This window comes from Athene cunicularia (assembly GCF_003259725.1).
Source record: "Athene cunicularia isolate RWA chromosome 10 unlocalized genomic scaffold, athCun1 chr10_part1, whole genome shotgun sequence".
Lineage (NCBI taxonomy): Eukaryota > Metazoa > Chordata > Aves > Strigiformes > Strigidae > Athene > Athene cunicularia.
This window is the reverse complement of record NW_020799112.1, coordinates 84,784-101,182: the sequence shown is the minus strand read 5'-3', so window position 1 is coordinate 101,182 and position 16,399 is coordinate 84,784. Positions and strand designations below refer to the sequence as shown.

Genomic DNA, 16,399 nt, shown 5'->3' with positions numbered 1-16,399 from the left:
CCCCCATCCAGTTGAAATCAAGGTCATTAAAGACCTGCCATGGCCACCGCCGGTGGGACAGCTTGACAGCGGTGAAAGCCCCCCGGACGGTGAGGCCGGTGCCTCCGTCCCTCCGCACTACGGCCAGCCCAGCTACGAAGACGCCAACGGTGGGTCTTGCGTGACAGTGGGGTGTCCATGGGGGCTGTGGCCAGTGCTCACTGTGACCCTGCCTCGCTGCCCCGCCAGCACCGAGATGCTGCAACGCCTCAGAGCTTGCCTGGACCTGGCAGGGCTCTGCCAGCGGGCGCTGCCGGACATCCACCCTACTCCACCTTCCCCCGGCTCCTCTGGCCCATTCAGTTGTTCTGTGCCGGACACCAGATGTTTGTCCTTGCCTCTTCTGCATCTTCTCTAGCTCCACAATGCCTCTTTGCAATGCAGCAGATGAGCTGCACCAGCAGATTATTCGGTGGTAGAGTTACTACCTTCTCTTTTGTTCTCTCCTCTTTGCCTCCAAACACCCAATGTTTGATGGCTGCTTTTAACAACTGCTCTGAGCATTTAGCTGATGTTGTCTCACGACTCTTAATACCCAGGTCCCTTACAGGTGTGGTAGCAGCTAATTCAGATCCCACTGCTGAAGTTGGGGTTGTTTTTCCATGTGCACCTTGCTCTGTCATTTAGCACTGCTCCATTTCCTCAGCTATTTTATTACCTTGCTGCTCAGTGGCTGGAGGTCCCTCTGGATTCTTTGCTCTAGTTTTTGCTATCCTGAACAGCTAAATCTCCCAGGTACGCTTCGTCATCTCAGGTTTGCCTTGTTGTGAAGCCTTTTTTGTGTGTCTGTGCTGAGCAGCAGAACCCCCATGTAAATCCCCCTTGGAGTCTGCTGGCAGTCTCACTTACAAAAGCCAAATATCGCTGCTGCTCTTTTAACTCATTACTAGCATTTTAGGGACCTTGCTCTTATGCTGTACGGGTTAGGGTTTTGACAAGAGCATTAGGTGGGAGGGGTTGTCAAAAGCCATACAGGCTTTCAGGGTTGGGCTGCTGCTCTCGTGGAAAACTGGGATGGATCTGTGAGACATGACTTTTTCTCGACAAAGCAGTGGCTGTTCCCCGGCGTGCCATGCCTGCCCGTGCGTCACTAATGCTGTTGCTGGTAGACACTGTGACGTGCTGGGTGCAGATGTCTGATTTCCTTATCTGCAGTTAACCCGGATCCCTGCAGAGCTTCATAAAGGAAAAAAAATATGGTATTTGCTTCCTCCCAGGTGGGTTTGAGCACGAGGTTGCACAACAGCTGATTTCGCTGCTGATTGTAGGGGCACTCCAGAGTGATGCAGCTGCTCTGCCGGAGCCACGTCGGGGTACTGTCCCAGACCCATAGGGATGCTTCAGCCTGAGCTCAGTCTCGAAAAAGAAAGGTCTTGGCATGGGGGAACTTCCCGATCCTCTTCCTACAATGAATGCAGGTGTCAAGAAAAATTAATTTCTTTGCTATGCAGCCTCTACTCTTCCCCCATCATTTATAATATCCCTGCAGTCGCTCTGACATGCATCCTACTCCTGATGAACACATCAGTTTGTCATTTTTCCTGGTTTTAGCAACACAGAGTCTCTTTTTTTCCTGACTTGCATTGTTGTGCTAAGTTTATCTTTCCAGAGTTTTGTCTCATTTTCTACTTCTCCTGTCTGGGGATGACTTGAACTTCTTGAAGGATGTCTTCTTACTCCTAGGGGCTTGTTTTTAATATCCTGTTTAATCATGCACATGACTCTACCTCTCTGTGACAGGTGCAATGCATTTCTTCTGAGCCTCTAACACGATGACTTTGTGCCGCCAGCAAACACTTCATTGTTTTGATTGTCTGGCTTTTTAACAATTGCCCAGATTTTTTAAGGTGATGAGTTGAAATTGAAGCCTGGATGTTATGTACAGGGGTGAGCCTCGCTGGTGAAAAGTGAAACCACTGCAGAGACATGGCTTGTCAGGCCTTAATGCTGAGCACCTCCTCCACAAGCTCCTTCCCGGGGCCTTTAAAGCCATGCTAAGCTGCAGAGGATTTTGGATGTGTTTCATTTCAACTGCCTCCCTCTCTTCTCAGTGCTGGCAGGGGCTGGAGACCTGGTTGCCTGTGTAGGGCTCAGACAAAGTGTCCCTCAAATAGCTGCCTTAGAGGATACCCTGCTAGAGAGAAAAACATCCCTCTCTGGGTAGTTTTTGCCTCTGTGCTGCAGCAATGGCCTCAGCATCGGCCTGCTTTTGCTTCCCCCTCCAGCACCCGGGAAGCATGGGGAGGGGTGAAGCTGCCCAGTTGGGGGCATCCCACTTGTCCTGGGAGCCGTGGTGCCTGTGCTCAGCTACCTCTGGGGTGTCTGTGCCTCCACGGCACCAGCCACCAGCAGCCTCATGTCAAGGCAGCTCTGCCTGATCGATAACTAATTTGTGTGAGGGGGCTTGCATTGCAGGGGAGCAATAATGAACTCTCTGGAGGCGGGAGAAACAATATCGTTAATGCTGAAATCATCCTGCAAGGAAATAACAGTCGGCGGGAGGCTGGGTCCCCAGGGCACGTCTGGGTTAATGCCCTGCCGCTCGCGGGGCAGCATGCACCGGGCTGCTGTGCTCTGTCATCGCATGGGGGCCTGTGGTTGGGCTGGTGCCGGGTAGATGGTTGTATTGGGGAGGCACCTCACAGTCAAAATGTCCCCTTCCCACCTCAGAAAATTATTTTTTTCACCCCAGGAGGTTTACTTGTGCCAGCAGAAATGCGTCCATCCTTTCCAAACTGACTGCTCCCTTTAGCTCTACCCCTTCCTCTTCTTTTTTTTTAATTTAATTTTTATTTCAAGATTAGGGAGTCTGTCCTTACTGCTTCTAACTTTATGCCACAACCATTGAATCTCTGGTTGCATTAGCAAAACCTCTCTGAGCCTTTGAAACTGCCCTAGAAAGTATTTCCAGGAGCTCAGGTGCTGTAGGAACCTCAGTCCTGGTGTGGTAGGCATCCAGCCTCATCTATCCTGGGACACTGCAGTGAGCAGCAGCCCAAGAGCTGCCCTGCCCGTACTTAGAGCAGGGGAATGGGGCAGTGCGGGGGGACCCAGCACGATGTGATGTGGCTCTGGATTTTTCTGCGGGCTCCCTCCGCAGATGTGGAGCTGGGAGCCCAGCCTGTCCGGCTGTCCCCGCCACTGGCTGTGACACGTGTCTGTCCTGCAGGTCCATCAGAGGGGTTGGGGTATGGCCACACCTCACCCTGCAGGGAGGAGAAGGCCAGGGCTGCCCTCAGGCATGGCTCCAGCAGCCTCAAGAGCACGAAGATGCTGATTGCTGAACCTGGCCCCTTCGTCGGGGAGAGGATTGACCCTGCCCTGCCCCTGGAGAGCCAGTGGTGAGTTCTGCCTGCCCCGAGCAGCTGCCCAACCCCTCTGCCTGCTCCAGGATCCCTGTGGCCACACCACAGGGAGCCCTGGCACAGACCTGCTTCTTTCTTTCTTCCCTGACACACATTTCTGCCTGCTTGTTCCTGGCACCCATCTCACAGTCACAGTGTCCCCATGTGCCCTCTGCACTGCCCTGAGCTGCCCAGTGGCAGGCCTGCCCCTTGTCCCCCAACCCTGGTGGTGCCACCCGCATCTCTCTCCCTGAACATGGGTGCTGTTCCCGTGGAGGTGCTGGGGGGGATGGCCCCAGGGCAGAGTCCTTCCCGGGGTGTCTGGCGACTGCCCGGCACAGCCGGTCCCTCTCCTGCCTCTCCAGCTGGTACCATGGGGCCATCAGCCGGACAGACGCGGAGACGCTGCTGAGGCTGTGCAAGGAGGCCAGCTACTTGGTGCGCAACAGCGAGACCAGCAAGAATGACTTCTCCCTCTCCTTGAAGTGAGTGAGCGGGACAGGGACGGGGGGCGGTGCTGTGGGTGACCCCTCATGGGTGGGTGCCCCATGTGAACATGCCGATGGGGTAACTGAGACAACCATGGGGTGGTCAGAAATGGCTGGAATACGAAGTCTGCTCTTCTTTATGGTGTGACACAGGCTTCAGGTTTGGTGTCTGGCAAAAGTATCTCTCAGGGAGGCTTGTGGATCTGGAGGCACACTGTTCTTCCCTTGGCAGTGCTAGTAATCCTTCATACAGATAAAATGATGTGCCTCACTGCTCACTTGTACGGGTCTGGTTACAGCTTTCAGCTCTGGCTTCTTGTTACCCTATTTTTTGTAGTTTCATGGGAATAAAAAGTTGGTGTGACCCTGTTGTTGATGGCAACACAGGTACCCATCGCAGCCTCCCTAGCTCATGTAATCATTGAAGCCATTGCTCAGCCCCACTGTAGAGGGCATTGTGCTGCTTTGGTTTCCCAGCAGGGAAGCCTCACCGCCACAACATGGCTTGGTTTCTGCTTGTTTTTTGCGGGGGGATCTTTGCACCTTCCCCAAGTTTTCCAGATTCCCTGAGTGCCAGAACTGCATGAAGCATCACTGCCCGTGTCCTGCTGGGGAGGAGCTGCCCATAGCTCCTCATCCAGCTCTTTTAAAGAGCTCTAATCAAAGCTGTTACTGTCCTGAAGATGATGATGGGTTAGCAAATACCTTGCCCTTCTGCTGGATGACTATATTAGGTCTATTCCTAGCGGATGTGAAAAAAGTATTTATTGAGCACTTCAGTTTTCTCCGCCCAACAACAGGCCATGTATCCCTATGCTTTCCTCAATATACTTTTAAGTTTTCCCAGTGGTCTCTGTACCTGCATTGCTCCCTGGTGGTTTCGGCCTCCCCTTTTTATTTCTCACAATTGTGAATTAGATTACCTTTCTATATTTTTTTTCCATTTTTTTGCTGCCTTCAGCACCAAACCAGGGCAGAAGTTTAGCTGAAAATATTCTTTCTTCCTTGTGTACTTGTAGCTTTCAGATCAGACAATAAGCCTTTCTGGAAAAGCTCCCTCCTTTCCTTTTTTTTTTTTTTGTTAGAATTTTTACTGAAATTTTTCCTCAATATTTTTTTCCTTGCCCTGGCTTGCAAGCAGTTTTGAAGTGACAGCTTCTGCTGGTTGGTGAGTCATATTCAAGGCTGCAAGAGGTCCTCTCAGCCATCGTCTCGTGGGTGGCATTAGCCAGCGTGTTATTAGAGAGCCTGGGAGGTGGCTTTGGGGTAGTTGATGGGGCTTCCTCCCTCGCCAGCATGAGTGCCCCTTTCCATCACCTCCCTAGAAGCCAGTCACCCATTTCTTTGAGGTGTTTTCCTTAGTTCTTGCTGCCTGTCCTTAGCCTCATGGCAAAAATGGCCAAATCCTCTTCTCAAATGGCATATGTGGCTAGGACATGGCCTTGCAGCAGCATGACGCTTCCCCAGAGGAGACTGTGGCCCATCCAGGAGCTGCTCAGGCATTGCCTGTGCACTAGCTCTGCTTGCATAGAGCCCGCAGCCTTGGGAGCGTGATTTTAACTCCACTGCCTTTCTCTGTAGAGCCTTTTCAAAGAAAGTCCCTTGGGATGCTTTTTATATAGCTGTAAGCTGGCTGGCTGTGTCACTTTTTTTTTTTTCCCAACTTTTTTTTTCTTTTTCCTTGAGAAAGGAGGCACAGCTGAGGACATGGTCTGAAAGAGAGCTCTGGTGCTGACCTAATGCCCTTTTGTGCTGCTTTAAAGGAAACTATGCACAAGAGAGAAGCAGGAGCGGCTGTACCAGTAGCGTGTCAGGTAGCCGGCAGGATTTAACCCTGCCGTGACAGTCCTGGCTGATCTAGGCTAGGCAGCCCCATGCTGCCTGTCATGGACAGGGTTGTAGTGTTAATGCCTCAACTGCTCAGAGAATGAGTCCTTCCTGGCTCGCACCTCCATGAGAGTGACTGAGGCCACGCTGCAAAGGTTTGGGTCCTTCCTCTCATCTGTAAGGTGTCAGCAGGAGCAGCACCTGCCCCTTCTCCCACCACTGCTGCTGGCTGCAAGGCTGTCGGGTTTGCAGTACGCTCCCTTAGGCATTGTCCCGGGGATCTCATCTCATTCACATCCCTGAGCTTGTGACAAAGTCCCATGGAGTGATTTGAACAAAGCACAACCAGCCTCACCTCTCTGTGGACCTGTGTGGCAGTGGTCTGGCACCGATCCTGCCCCGGGTTCCTGCACATCTCTCCCCTGCCAGCACCAGGCAAGGGCTGGGTCCACCCGCAGACAGGGTGCAGCGCCGAGGGCGGCACCTGTGGGCAGCTCTGCGTGTTAGCGGTGCGACCGTGTGTGTGTGCGCGCGTGTGCGCAGGATAAACCCACGCACCTTCACAGGGGCCATGCATGGTGCAGCCCCTGCAGCTCTTCCCTGTGCCCCACCGCCGGGATGCAGGATGCGGCCAGCTATCACTTTGCCGTGGCCCTTGGTGGGGGGCTGCAGCTCTCCCCGCTGCCTTCCCCGGCGCGGCTGACTCCTTGCCTCTCGGCGCTAAATGGATTGCAAACCCATTCTGCTAATGCAGCCGGGCTGTCCGTTATGGGCACTGTCTCCAGCCGGGGGGATGGGACTAGCCTGTGCAGCACTGAAAGTGGTTCAGCATTGCTGATGAGGTCCTGTCTGCTTTTAAGTCATCAATATTTTGCCCTAATGTGCATTCCAGACGCTGCAGACAGGCTATGGCTCTCCTCAGAGACGCAAATTAATAGCAACAGGGCCATTAGCCCGTCACTTGGAATCAGTGCTCATGGCAGGATCTGCCTGTGCAGCCTGGCGTGGCTCAGTGCCTGTGCTGTGCCGGGAAGCGGCCTCGCTACGCAGAGCAGGTTTTATGGACCCCGCAGTGTTGGTGGGGGGAGGGTGGGCGGGGGTAATGCACTGTGGGATGAAGGAGAAAATCCTGCTTTGCCACAGTGACACTGGAGATACATGAGCTGAAATTCTCCCATGTGAGCCAGGGTCGTTGCAAAAGGGCTTTGCCACATGCAAGAGGTGAAAGCTGATGTCCCGACATCACCTTGCAGCAAGAGCTGCGGCTGTTCCTGCCCAGGCTCTGCCTTCTCTGCCCTGCCTGCATGCACTTACCTCAGCCTCGCACCGTCCTTGTTCCCGGGTGGACACCTCACATGTCACTGTGTGGCTGTGCTCCCCGGGGGGGACACAGTGCAGCATGGCTGGCCATGTCCCTCCCCTGTGCCGTGGGCTTCATCTGGAGTTGGCCAGGAACGGGATGGTGTGGGCAGGGCCATGGCTGGGCACAGGAGTCAGCAGCGCCTCCCCCAGCTGCAGGGGCAGGCTGCATGTCTTGGAGAGGTCAGGATCTGATGGAAGGCTCAGGCCAGCTGCACCTCCTAACTCTGCCTCAATCTCTCCTTGCAGGAGCAGCCAGGGCTTCATGCACATGAAACTGTCCCGGACCCAAGAGAACAAGTATGTGCTGGGTCAGCACAGCCCGCCCTTCGACAGCGTGCCAGAGATCATTCATCACTATGCCAGCCGCAAGCTGCCCATCAAGGGGGCTGAGCACATGTCCTTGCTTTACCCGGTGGCTATCCGTACCCTATAGTACTCACCCTCCGTGAGCCAGGCTCGAGGCTGGGTGCACCCGAAACTGGCCCGTCCACAGGGCCGAGCATTGCTGTGCTGAGGACGGGCTCCGGACCAGCAGCCCATAAGCAGCTCATTGGGCGTGGCTGGTGCTGCTGGGGATTGCTGCAGCTGCACCCCTCGTCCCGCTCTCTCGGGGGGCTCCTGGGTGCTGGTTTGCCCACTGAGATGGCACCGGGAGGACCCCCTGTGTGAGGAGCTGAGCGGGGCTTGCCAGCTGTCCCCTGCCCTCGCCTGCCTCTGGGCAGAGCTCGGGTTGCAAGGGCTGGAACTGGGGCCTGGGAGAGGCTGGGGAGGGGGGCGATGTGTGGGGAAAAGGGGGAGAAATCATCCAGTAGCAGGCCTGAGGTGCCTCCCAACAGGGGCCTGGCTCTGCCCATGGGAGACAAAATGGCTGTGCCCAAGGTGAGGTGGCTGGCAGGGCACGAGCAGGGGCCTGCCAGGGGCTAGCGAGGCACAGGGGTCAGGCAGGCCGGTGCTGGCCCCCACCCACCCACACGGGTGCTTGGTACTTGCCACCATCCTTTGCCAAATGTAAATAGTGACCGGTCTTGGCTGCGTGTGCAGCACCACTGCCCAATAAAGCAGTGCATGGTCTCCTGCTGCTCCATGGGGACCGCATGCCCGCATCCCGCCACCTTGATTGGGGCATTGGTGTGACAAAATGGCGGGGAGGGGGATTTTATTACACAAAAGCTCTAAGCGAATTGATTTTTATTTTGCTCTTGCATACACTGAGAGCCCTGTGCCTGAATGGTCCAGCCAGCTCACTCGACTGAGACACAGGGGACAAGGGGCACTGGTGGTCACATCCTTGCTAATGTCTTTGGAACCCTTCGTGGGCAGTGATGAGCTGATTTGGTCAAGCCTGTTATTCCCTATAGAAGGGGGTGTTCTTTGGGATCTTTTGCCTCCTGTTTTCCTTCATCCTCTGTAAGTCTTAGGCAAAGTCCCTGAATTTCACAGACCTCCTGTTTTCCTCCTCTGGGTATTTACTGGCTCCAGTCTTGTCCATCTTTTGGACTCCTTGTCTTTGGGCAGCTTGCTCCTTCTCTTCTTTTGGCTGAAGCTACAGCTGATGCTCTGTAGCATTTAATGCATACCTTGCCTTTTAACCGTGTTCCTGGTCTTGCTGCTGTATCCACGCCTGTACGTTTCCTCCATCCATGCTTCAAAGCCTAGTCTTGCAGTTACTCTCCTGCAGTGTGTTCCCTTTCCCCTCCGCTCCCTGTGTGCCCTCACTGTGCTCAGCAGAGGGGATGGTGGCAGCAAATGCGCGGCTGGACCAGCAAAACCTTTTGCATCAGCAGAGTAAAGCACTTAGGGCATTGGTGGGATGTGTTAGCAGTGTCTTGATGAAGGCTTTGTGAAAAAGCATCATCCTCCGCATCACCTGCTCCCAGGAAGGAGCAGGTCCTGCTGGTTTGTGGGGGGAGGCAGGTGATTGATGAGACCGTGGGGACCTTGCATGGGTGAACGCTGCAGCCACAGCAGAAACCCAGCTCTACCATCCAGGGCTCTGGTGTTCTCCAGACGATCTGTAGCTGTCCTGGCTGCTCATCGTGGCTTTGAGCTGCTGTGGGGACCATTGGGCACAGCTGGTGTGGTCCCTGAGTGCATGCTGCAGTTGGGAGCCTGCAGAAACTGGTGGTTTGTTCCAGGATGCCTCAACCTCTGCCGCTCCTTAAAAGGCAGCAGTTTATGCTGGTCGGGTGCCCGGTGCCTTCTTACAGGCCTGCTTGGCTGCTGGCAGCTCCCTGGCTGCCTCTCACTCTCCATCCCAGGGAGGCATCTTGTCCGTGGATGGAGATGGCTCCAGCTGAAGGTTTTTTCTCCCCGCAGTGCCATACCGGAGCCTGCAGAGAGGGCTGGAGAGGCAGAAATCTGCAGAGATGCTCTTGGATGCCCTTGCTGCATTTAAAAGGTTTCAAGGCCCCTTAGCAGCCCTGTTGTGCTCTGATGGCACCAGCACAGAGCTCATCCCTGGGGTTACTCTGCTGTCTCCGTGGCCATGGCTGGGAAAGCAGAGGCTTCTTGGGTCGTGCAGCTGAGGAATGAAGGCAGAGAGAGGCTCCCCACGTATTGTGTTTTTCTTGAGAAACTTTGGTAGGGAGCAAACTGCCTGGCAGCCAGTGTACTGTATCAGTAAGCTCACAGCCTTATGGTGAAAATCCTGCCCAAGCAGCCTGGCTGAATCTTGGGGACATCCTGGCCGAGCACTAAGATATGTGAGACCTGTGTGCATTGCACCAGCTCCCCAGAAACAGTCATGGACCAGCAGAACTGCTCTGGAGCTGGCTTTGTGCTTCAGCTAAGCAGCTCTCAATCCTCCCTGTGGCAATTACATCCCTTCTCAGACCTCTGTTCTTCAGGCTGAAGATGCCCAGCTCCTCAAGCATCTCCTTGTACAACATGTTCTCCCGCCCTGGCCATCCTAGTGACCTTCTGCAGGACTCTCTCCTTGTACTTGGGGTTCAGAATTGGACACAGTATCCTGATGTGGCCTCACCAGTGCCAAATAAAGGGAAATAACCACTTCCTTTCACCTGGCTATGCTCATATGGTAACTTGAGTTGGAAGGGACCTCAGGAGGTCTGTAGTGCATCCTCCTGCTCCAAGCAGTGTTAGTGTTGACCAGAGTCAGGAATGGCTTATTTTGGAGCGAAGCAGAACTGCCCTAAGCCTAGCTACATTTTTTTCTCCCCCTCTTCATAGCACTACCAGGAGGGACTGGACACCAGGGATAAAGCATAGTATTACCAGGAGAGGCTGGTCATTAGGGATAGAAGACTGAAAATTCACTGCAAACTGAGGGCATGCAACCTCCAGCTCCATGTGGGCCCTCGTGATAGAGAAGGTCCAACAAGAAAGATGCAGTGACAGGGTACAGAATGCAGAACCATAGCAAAGAGCCAGCCCACAGTTTGGCATTGGGTCAGGGGATGGACCTAATCTCAAATGGGGCAGATCCAAGCAAGTTCTGGGTCCTGTTTGGACCCAGGGGGTCTTTATTTTGGGATTCCCACAAAAAGCATATGACTCAGTCTGGTTGGTGCATTTCATCCTCTGTGATGGGAGCTGATCAGGAGCTCCCCAGAAAATTTGAATTGAAACTCTCTTGCAAGGGTATTTTAGTGCTACCTTTGCATTCCCATGACTGAAGTGAGTGTTGTTTGGGATTGAGGTGGGTGGGTGCAGCCATGTGACAAGGCTAGAGAGGTGATGGGGGATCACCATTCATGAGGATGCTAATCCCCAGGATGGACAAGGGCCTGAGCAACCTGATGTGGCTTTGAGGTTAACCCTGATGGGAGCATGAAGGTTGACGAGAGACCTTTGTAGAAATTCCCAATCCACTTGTCCCGGCAATCCCCCGTGTCCTCCCAGCTGCCTCTGTTGTCTGTCCCTCCTCCCTGCAAGTGAAACAGCTCTGTCATTCATTGCCTGATCTCTAGTCCCTTGCTAAGCCCTCCATAATCACTGAGCTGTTTTAGCATTCTGCGGGCCCTGATAATGAAGGAAGTTTGTTTCATAATTGGATTAGCACTGCTGGGAACATGCTCTTGCATGGTGGTCAGGGCTGAGCCGGTGCGGCCCCCGAGTCCCCTGCTGCTCTGCCTGATTGTGGGCCAGCTTGGGGCTGTGCTTATTCCCGCACAGGACTTCACTGGCCAAAAGATGTAGTCTTGCAGGAGGAAGGCAACCAAGAGGGGTGAAAGGCTGATGCAGGGCAGAATTTGAGCTTTCCCTCCTTGGAAGCTGGGGTGTGTTTGCAGAAACTGTCACAGTCCCTAAGTCTCTCACCTGCTGGAAATTAAGCACTTTGGTTAGCATCAAGCTCCACATCAGCCTTATCACCTGCCCCAGCACAAGCCATTAAGGCTCCTGAACACCTCAGAGGCTGGAGAGCATCACCAGTGACTGATCCTTGTGGGACTGGGTAAAACCCTCAGATGTGTTGTGGGGTGTGGTCCCATCATCCGTGGGATTCCTGCCCTTCTGGCCTGGAGGAGTTCCCTTAAACCCAAGCGTAGTGATTAGTTTAAAACCCCAGCCCTAGCAGTGATGCATAAGTTGCTTGGATATCACAGAAAACACAGTGCCCTGTGTTCTGTCTCAAACCACAGCAATCTGCAGAAGGATCAAATAACCCAATAGCTCAGCTGCCAAAGTTTATAGCAAAGGAGAAAAATTTGTTCCCAATCCCTGCAGGCTACCAGCAAAACGTGCAGTGTAGCACATACATAGCACACACATAAATGTGGCACACGTATGGCCCAGCTGATTGCCTCCTTTCAGATCTCAGAAAGACTAATGTATCTGACACAAGGGGCAAGTTCAGCTCCTAACTCAGAGACCACCCTTTGGTATGCTTCCCCAGCATCCTCAAGCCAGTTACTTGCTCCTGGTACTCTGTTGGAAGATTGTCCCAAAACATCTATGCTTGGATGCTTCCACCTAATTTTCAGTCTACTTGTGAGCAGTTCTCTCCTTCTCCTTGCAAAATTTTGGAGGCATGTCTCCAAAACAGCATGCTTGGGCAGATCTTCCAGGGGAGATCTTCCCGGTGCCTTGCTAGTGATGTGGCTGTGTCGCTTCTGAAAGCACATCCCAGGCATGACAGCTGCACACTCCCAGCCCTGCACTGCTTGCTATTAACAGTGGCAGGGTAATTCCAAGACTGAGGTGGAGGAACAGTGCTAGAAGCAGCTCCTTGCTCAGAGACATCCCTTTTGATACAACCCACCATTTGCTTGATTAGCTGGTTCCTCCTCTGCTATGTCCATACCCATGACTTCCAGCATTGGAAACTGGGTCATACTGGGTGCCAATCAAACTTTTTCCTTATATCTAGGCAGGCTAAATGCACTGCATCGCCTTGTCTAAGGTAATTATCAAAGAAAAATCATTACGTTACATTCAGACAATGTATCCGTGATAAATTCGGTTTCCATTTGCCTTCATATCTTGAAGCTGGGTTTCCTTAAAAAAAAAAAAAACCTCAGAAAGGTGTGAAAGTCTAGATATGTTTTAATCCCTCTTTTCCTTTTTCTGGATGTTGGAGGCATATTTGCTGCATTTGTTTGCTATTTGAGCCATATTCAGGTTATCCTAAACCTGATCCTTCCTTCACAGTGAAGTGACCTTGCTTCTTTCCTCCCTGATCTCACGCAGCACCTCCTGCCTGACCCTCATCTCCTGCATCCGGAGTGTGTCCTCATCTGGTGGTCATGCCTCAGGCATTCTCTGTCCTTTGCATCTTGCTCAGCTTGATGACCTGTGCAGCTAGAAGTCTTTCTCTTAATTTCCAGGATAAATATATGCATGCTGAATTTTTCTTACTAAGTGGCAGAACATAGCAAGTCCCGATCTGTCTGTGCCTGCGTGGGACGGACAGGCTCTGCACGTGTGTGTCCTGTCTCCCTGTTCCTGTGTGGGGTGGCCTTGCTGCGCATGTGCAGTGTGCTGGGATTCACTGTCCACATGCAGCATTACAGCCTCTCTGCGCATGCACAGCGTGCCCTGATTTACTGCATGCACTAAGAGTTGCCTCTGCAAATTCACAGCACGTCGGGTTTAAGTGTGCTCTCTCTGACTGTGCAGTGTCCTGATTTACAGGGAGGGCTTTTGCATCTCTTTGTCTGTGTACAGCACCTTGAGTCACTGCCCCTCTCCCAGTCTGCCTGGTTTGCCCCTTGTGCATGTGGCAGTCCTGGATTTACTGGATGTGCAGTGGGTGGGCACTGCATGCAGCGTGGGGCAGCCTCCGTGTGCTCCTAAATTTATTACATGTGCATTTGCTGCTTTCCTACAGGGATGCCTCTGGTCAGGCACACTGCAGCGGTGCTTTTTGCTTGTGTGCAAGGCACTAGCATCATGTCCTGACATCTGAACTCTAGCTGCGGATTCTGCATCCCACATTGCAGCCCCAGTAACTGAGGTCTTCTCAGGGGATGCTTATGGGATCCCAGTTACTTGCTCTACTGACCTGTTGGTTTGGGAGAGCAAAAGGGAAAAACTGGCATGTCAGAGACCCCCAGAAATGCTTCAGAGGGCAGAAGGGACCATACAGTTCACTCAGAATTGCAGAATGTGCCCACCCAGGCCTACGCTGAGAAAGGTGAGGAAGGTGTGACCCCCAGCCATGGTCTGTGGTGGCCTGTGAAGGAAGCATGGGAGAGGCAGGGTTTCTCATCCCTTGCCCTGGGAAGGTCTCCAGCCCCATTTGTGATGCTGGTGACCAGGGCGTGCAGGGAGAGCTGCCAGCTGGAGCTGGCTGGGGCTGGGAAGAAGGAGGTACAAGATGAGACTTCTCCAGTTCATTGTAGGGAATGTGGTACCTGGTTTTCTTGTTTTTTTTTCCAGAGAGGGGCCGAGCTAAAAGCATCTTGCCCTCTTCTGCTGTGATTTGCAGCTGAGCTCCCAGATACTATGGGCTGGGGGAAGTGGTCCGGGTGGGACCAGGAAGGGCTGGAGAATGCGTCACACACGCGGGGAGGGCTCTTGCCCTTGCATTTGGCTTCCAGCCAGTCCCAGAGGAAGCAGCACATCATACACCAGAGCAGGCAAGAGAGCAAGCACAGGGATGTTGCCCAGTGCCCTCTGCATCACAGACCCCACACTGCCCAGTTCAGCTGAGGGTCCCTCTGCCAGTCCATCATTCAGGGTGACCTCAGGCTTTGTGGGTCTGGCCTTGTCTGCCCTGCAGACAGGATGGTAATTCATGGTGCACCTGCTGTCAGCACCACAATAACTGTCTCTGCAGAGCTGGTCCTGCTCAGGGCCATTGCCAGCAATATCCTTTTATCATCGTACATCTCATTCCCCCGTTGGCAGTTGCATTAAATGTGTTAGTGAGGCCAAATGCCCGTCAGGATGCAAGGTCAGGTCGCCCTGTGGCGGGTGATGATTTTGACATGCTCACAGGTTTGTTGGGGTGTGGAGTGCGAGCATCTCTCTCCCGTGGCTTGATGCAGGGACAGGACAGGGTCTCCTGTGGTGGCACTGGAGGGGGACATCCCTGCACCACGTCCCCCCCTGCTCTGATATCCATTCAGCAGCATGTCTGGTCTGTCCGTGGTCTCTGTGTGCTCTCTGTGTGGGGAGTGGGGTCAGGCGATCCCTCCCTGATGGCAGATGCGCTGCTCATTTCCATTTAGATAGAGGAATTTCAATCTTGGCTTGACGTCTCCTTGCCACGGTGTGACTCAGGACCCAAATTTCCAATTTTCTTCCCCATGCAACGCCAGATGCTCTTTGTTGGCTTAGGAACTGAAACACATTAGAGATGCTGCAGCCTGGCAGAGGCAGAGACTTGGGTGTGTGAACACGGGATTATCTGTGTAGCTCTACGAGGCAGCTGGCACATATGGCTTCTCTGCACCCAAATCTGTTGCACTGCCCAAGAATGCTCCCATGGCCTCTCACTAGCTCCCTTCCCTACCCCTGCCCAGTGACAGGAGATTAAAACCACTATCCGGAGTTGGCCCCCATGATACAGGATCCAGATCACTTGGGGGACAGGATGGACACACAAGAAGTCACCCTGATGACCATGGCAATGAGGAGAACCAGCTATTTCTGTCTTCCAGTGGGAAAAACACAAGAAGAAATCCAGCAAGGGGGTGAGGACATCCTTATTTGATGCCTACATCGAGTTCACCTGTCCACAGATAGGTGTGTGATCCTGGATGTGGTCTCCAGCACATACTTAGCACGTCTGTGCCTGTAGGAATGAACACCACAGTTTTGCTAAGCTAAAAATGTGACAGCTTGTGGAAAAGAAGCTAGAGAGGGTTGGTAGAGCAAGCCACAACCTCGTGGGTATGGACTGAAGACTTCAGTTTGGAGGTCTGGGGCATGTTGATTTGCATATAGATAGGGAGGCTCTGCAGAGAGACCTGGATAGATTGGATCAGCCAACGTTAAGAGGATGGGCTTCAACAAGCCAAGTGCCAGGTCCTGCCCTTGGGCCACAACAACCCCCTGCATGGCTACAGGCTTGGGGAGGGGTGGCTGGAGCTGTCTGGGAGAGAGGGATCTGGGGGTTCTAATGGACAAGCAGCCGAACATGAGCCAGCAGTGTGCCCGCGTGGCCAAGGAAGCCAGCGGCATCCTGGCTTGTGTCAGCACTAGTGTGAGCAGCAGGAGCAGGGAGGTGACTGTTCCCCTGTGCTCGGCACTGGTGAGGCCACACCTGGAGGGTTGTGTCCAGGTTGGGCACCTCAACACGAGAGAGATCTCAAGGGGCTGGAGCGAGGGCAGAGGAGGGCAGCGAGGCTGGGGAAGGGCCTGGAGAGTAAATCCTGTGAGGAGCCATGGAAGGAGCTGGGGGTGTTCAGTGTGAGGAGGAGGAGGCTGAGGGGAGAGAGACCTCATCACTCTCTGCAGCTCCTGAAAGGACATTGCAGAGAGGCTGGGGCTGGGCTCTGCTCCCAGGGAATCAGGGACAGAGCAAGAGGGAACAGCTGGAAACTGCAGCAGGGGAGGGTCAGGCTGGACATGAGGAGAAAATATTTCCCCGAAAGAGTGGTCAGAGAGTGGAACAGGCTGCCCAGGGAGGGGGGAGTCCCCATCCTTGGGGTGTTTAAGGGCCGTTGGGATGAGCTGGGGGGGGATGTGGGGCGGGGGAGAACTTTGTAGACTTGGGCTGAGGGTTGGACTCGATGATCCCGAGGGGCTTTTCCAACCTGAACGGTTCTGGGATTCTGTGATTCTAAGTGAAAGGAGGTTGGCTTGGCTACACCGAGCGGTAAGGGAGGCTACCGAGAGGCCCCTTCCAGAGGGCTGAGGGCTCGTACCGGAGCAGAAGGCACTAAGGCTGGAGGAGGGGCGGGCGGGCAGCGCACAGTACATGAGGCGGGC

General features: G+C 53.7%; 1 protein-coding gene across 2 annotated transcripts in view; it reads left to right on the top strand.

Moving 5' to 3' along the window:
• The window catches only part of SHF (Src homology 2 domain containing F), a 16,578-nt gene extending 4,080 nt beyond the window's left edge, over positions 1-12,498 (top strand). The window contains exons 4-7 of one of the 2 annotated variants that reach the window (XM_026856001.1): positions 12-149; positions 3,209-3,380; positions 3,749-3,868; positions 7,307-12,498. In XM_026856001.1, coding sequence (XP_026711802.1) covers positions 12-149; positions 3,209-3,380; positions 3,749-3,868; positions 7,307-7,493 — 617 coding nt within the window. In that variant the 3' untranslated portion in view covers positions 7,494-12,498. The remainder of the gene's footprint in view (positions 1-11; positions 150-3,208; positions 3,381-3,748; positions 3,869-7,306) is intronic. The other variant, XM_026856002.1, reaches the window with a different exon arrangement.
• The last annotated feature ends 3,901 nt before the right edge of the window (positions 12,499-16,399 follow it).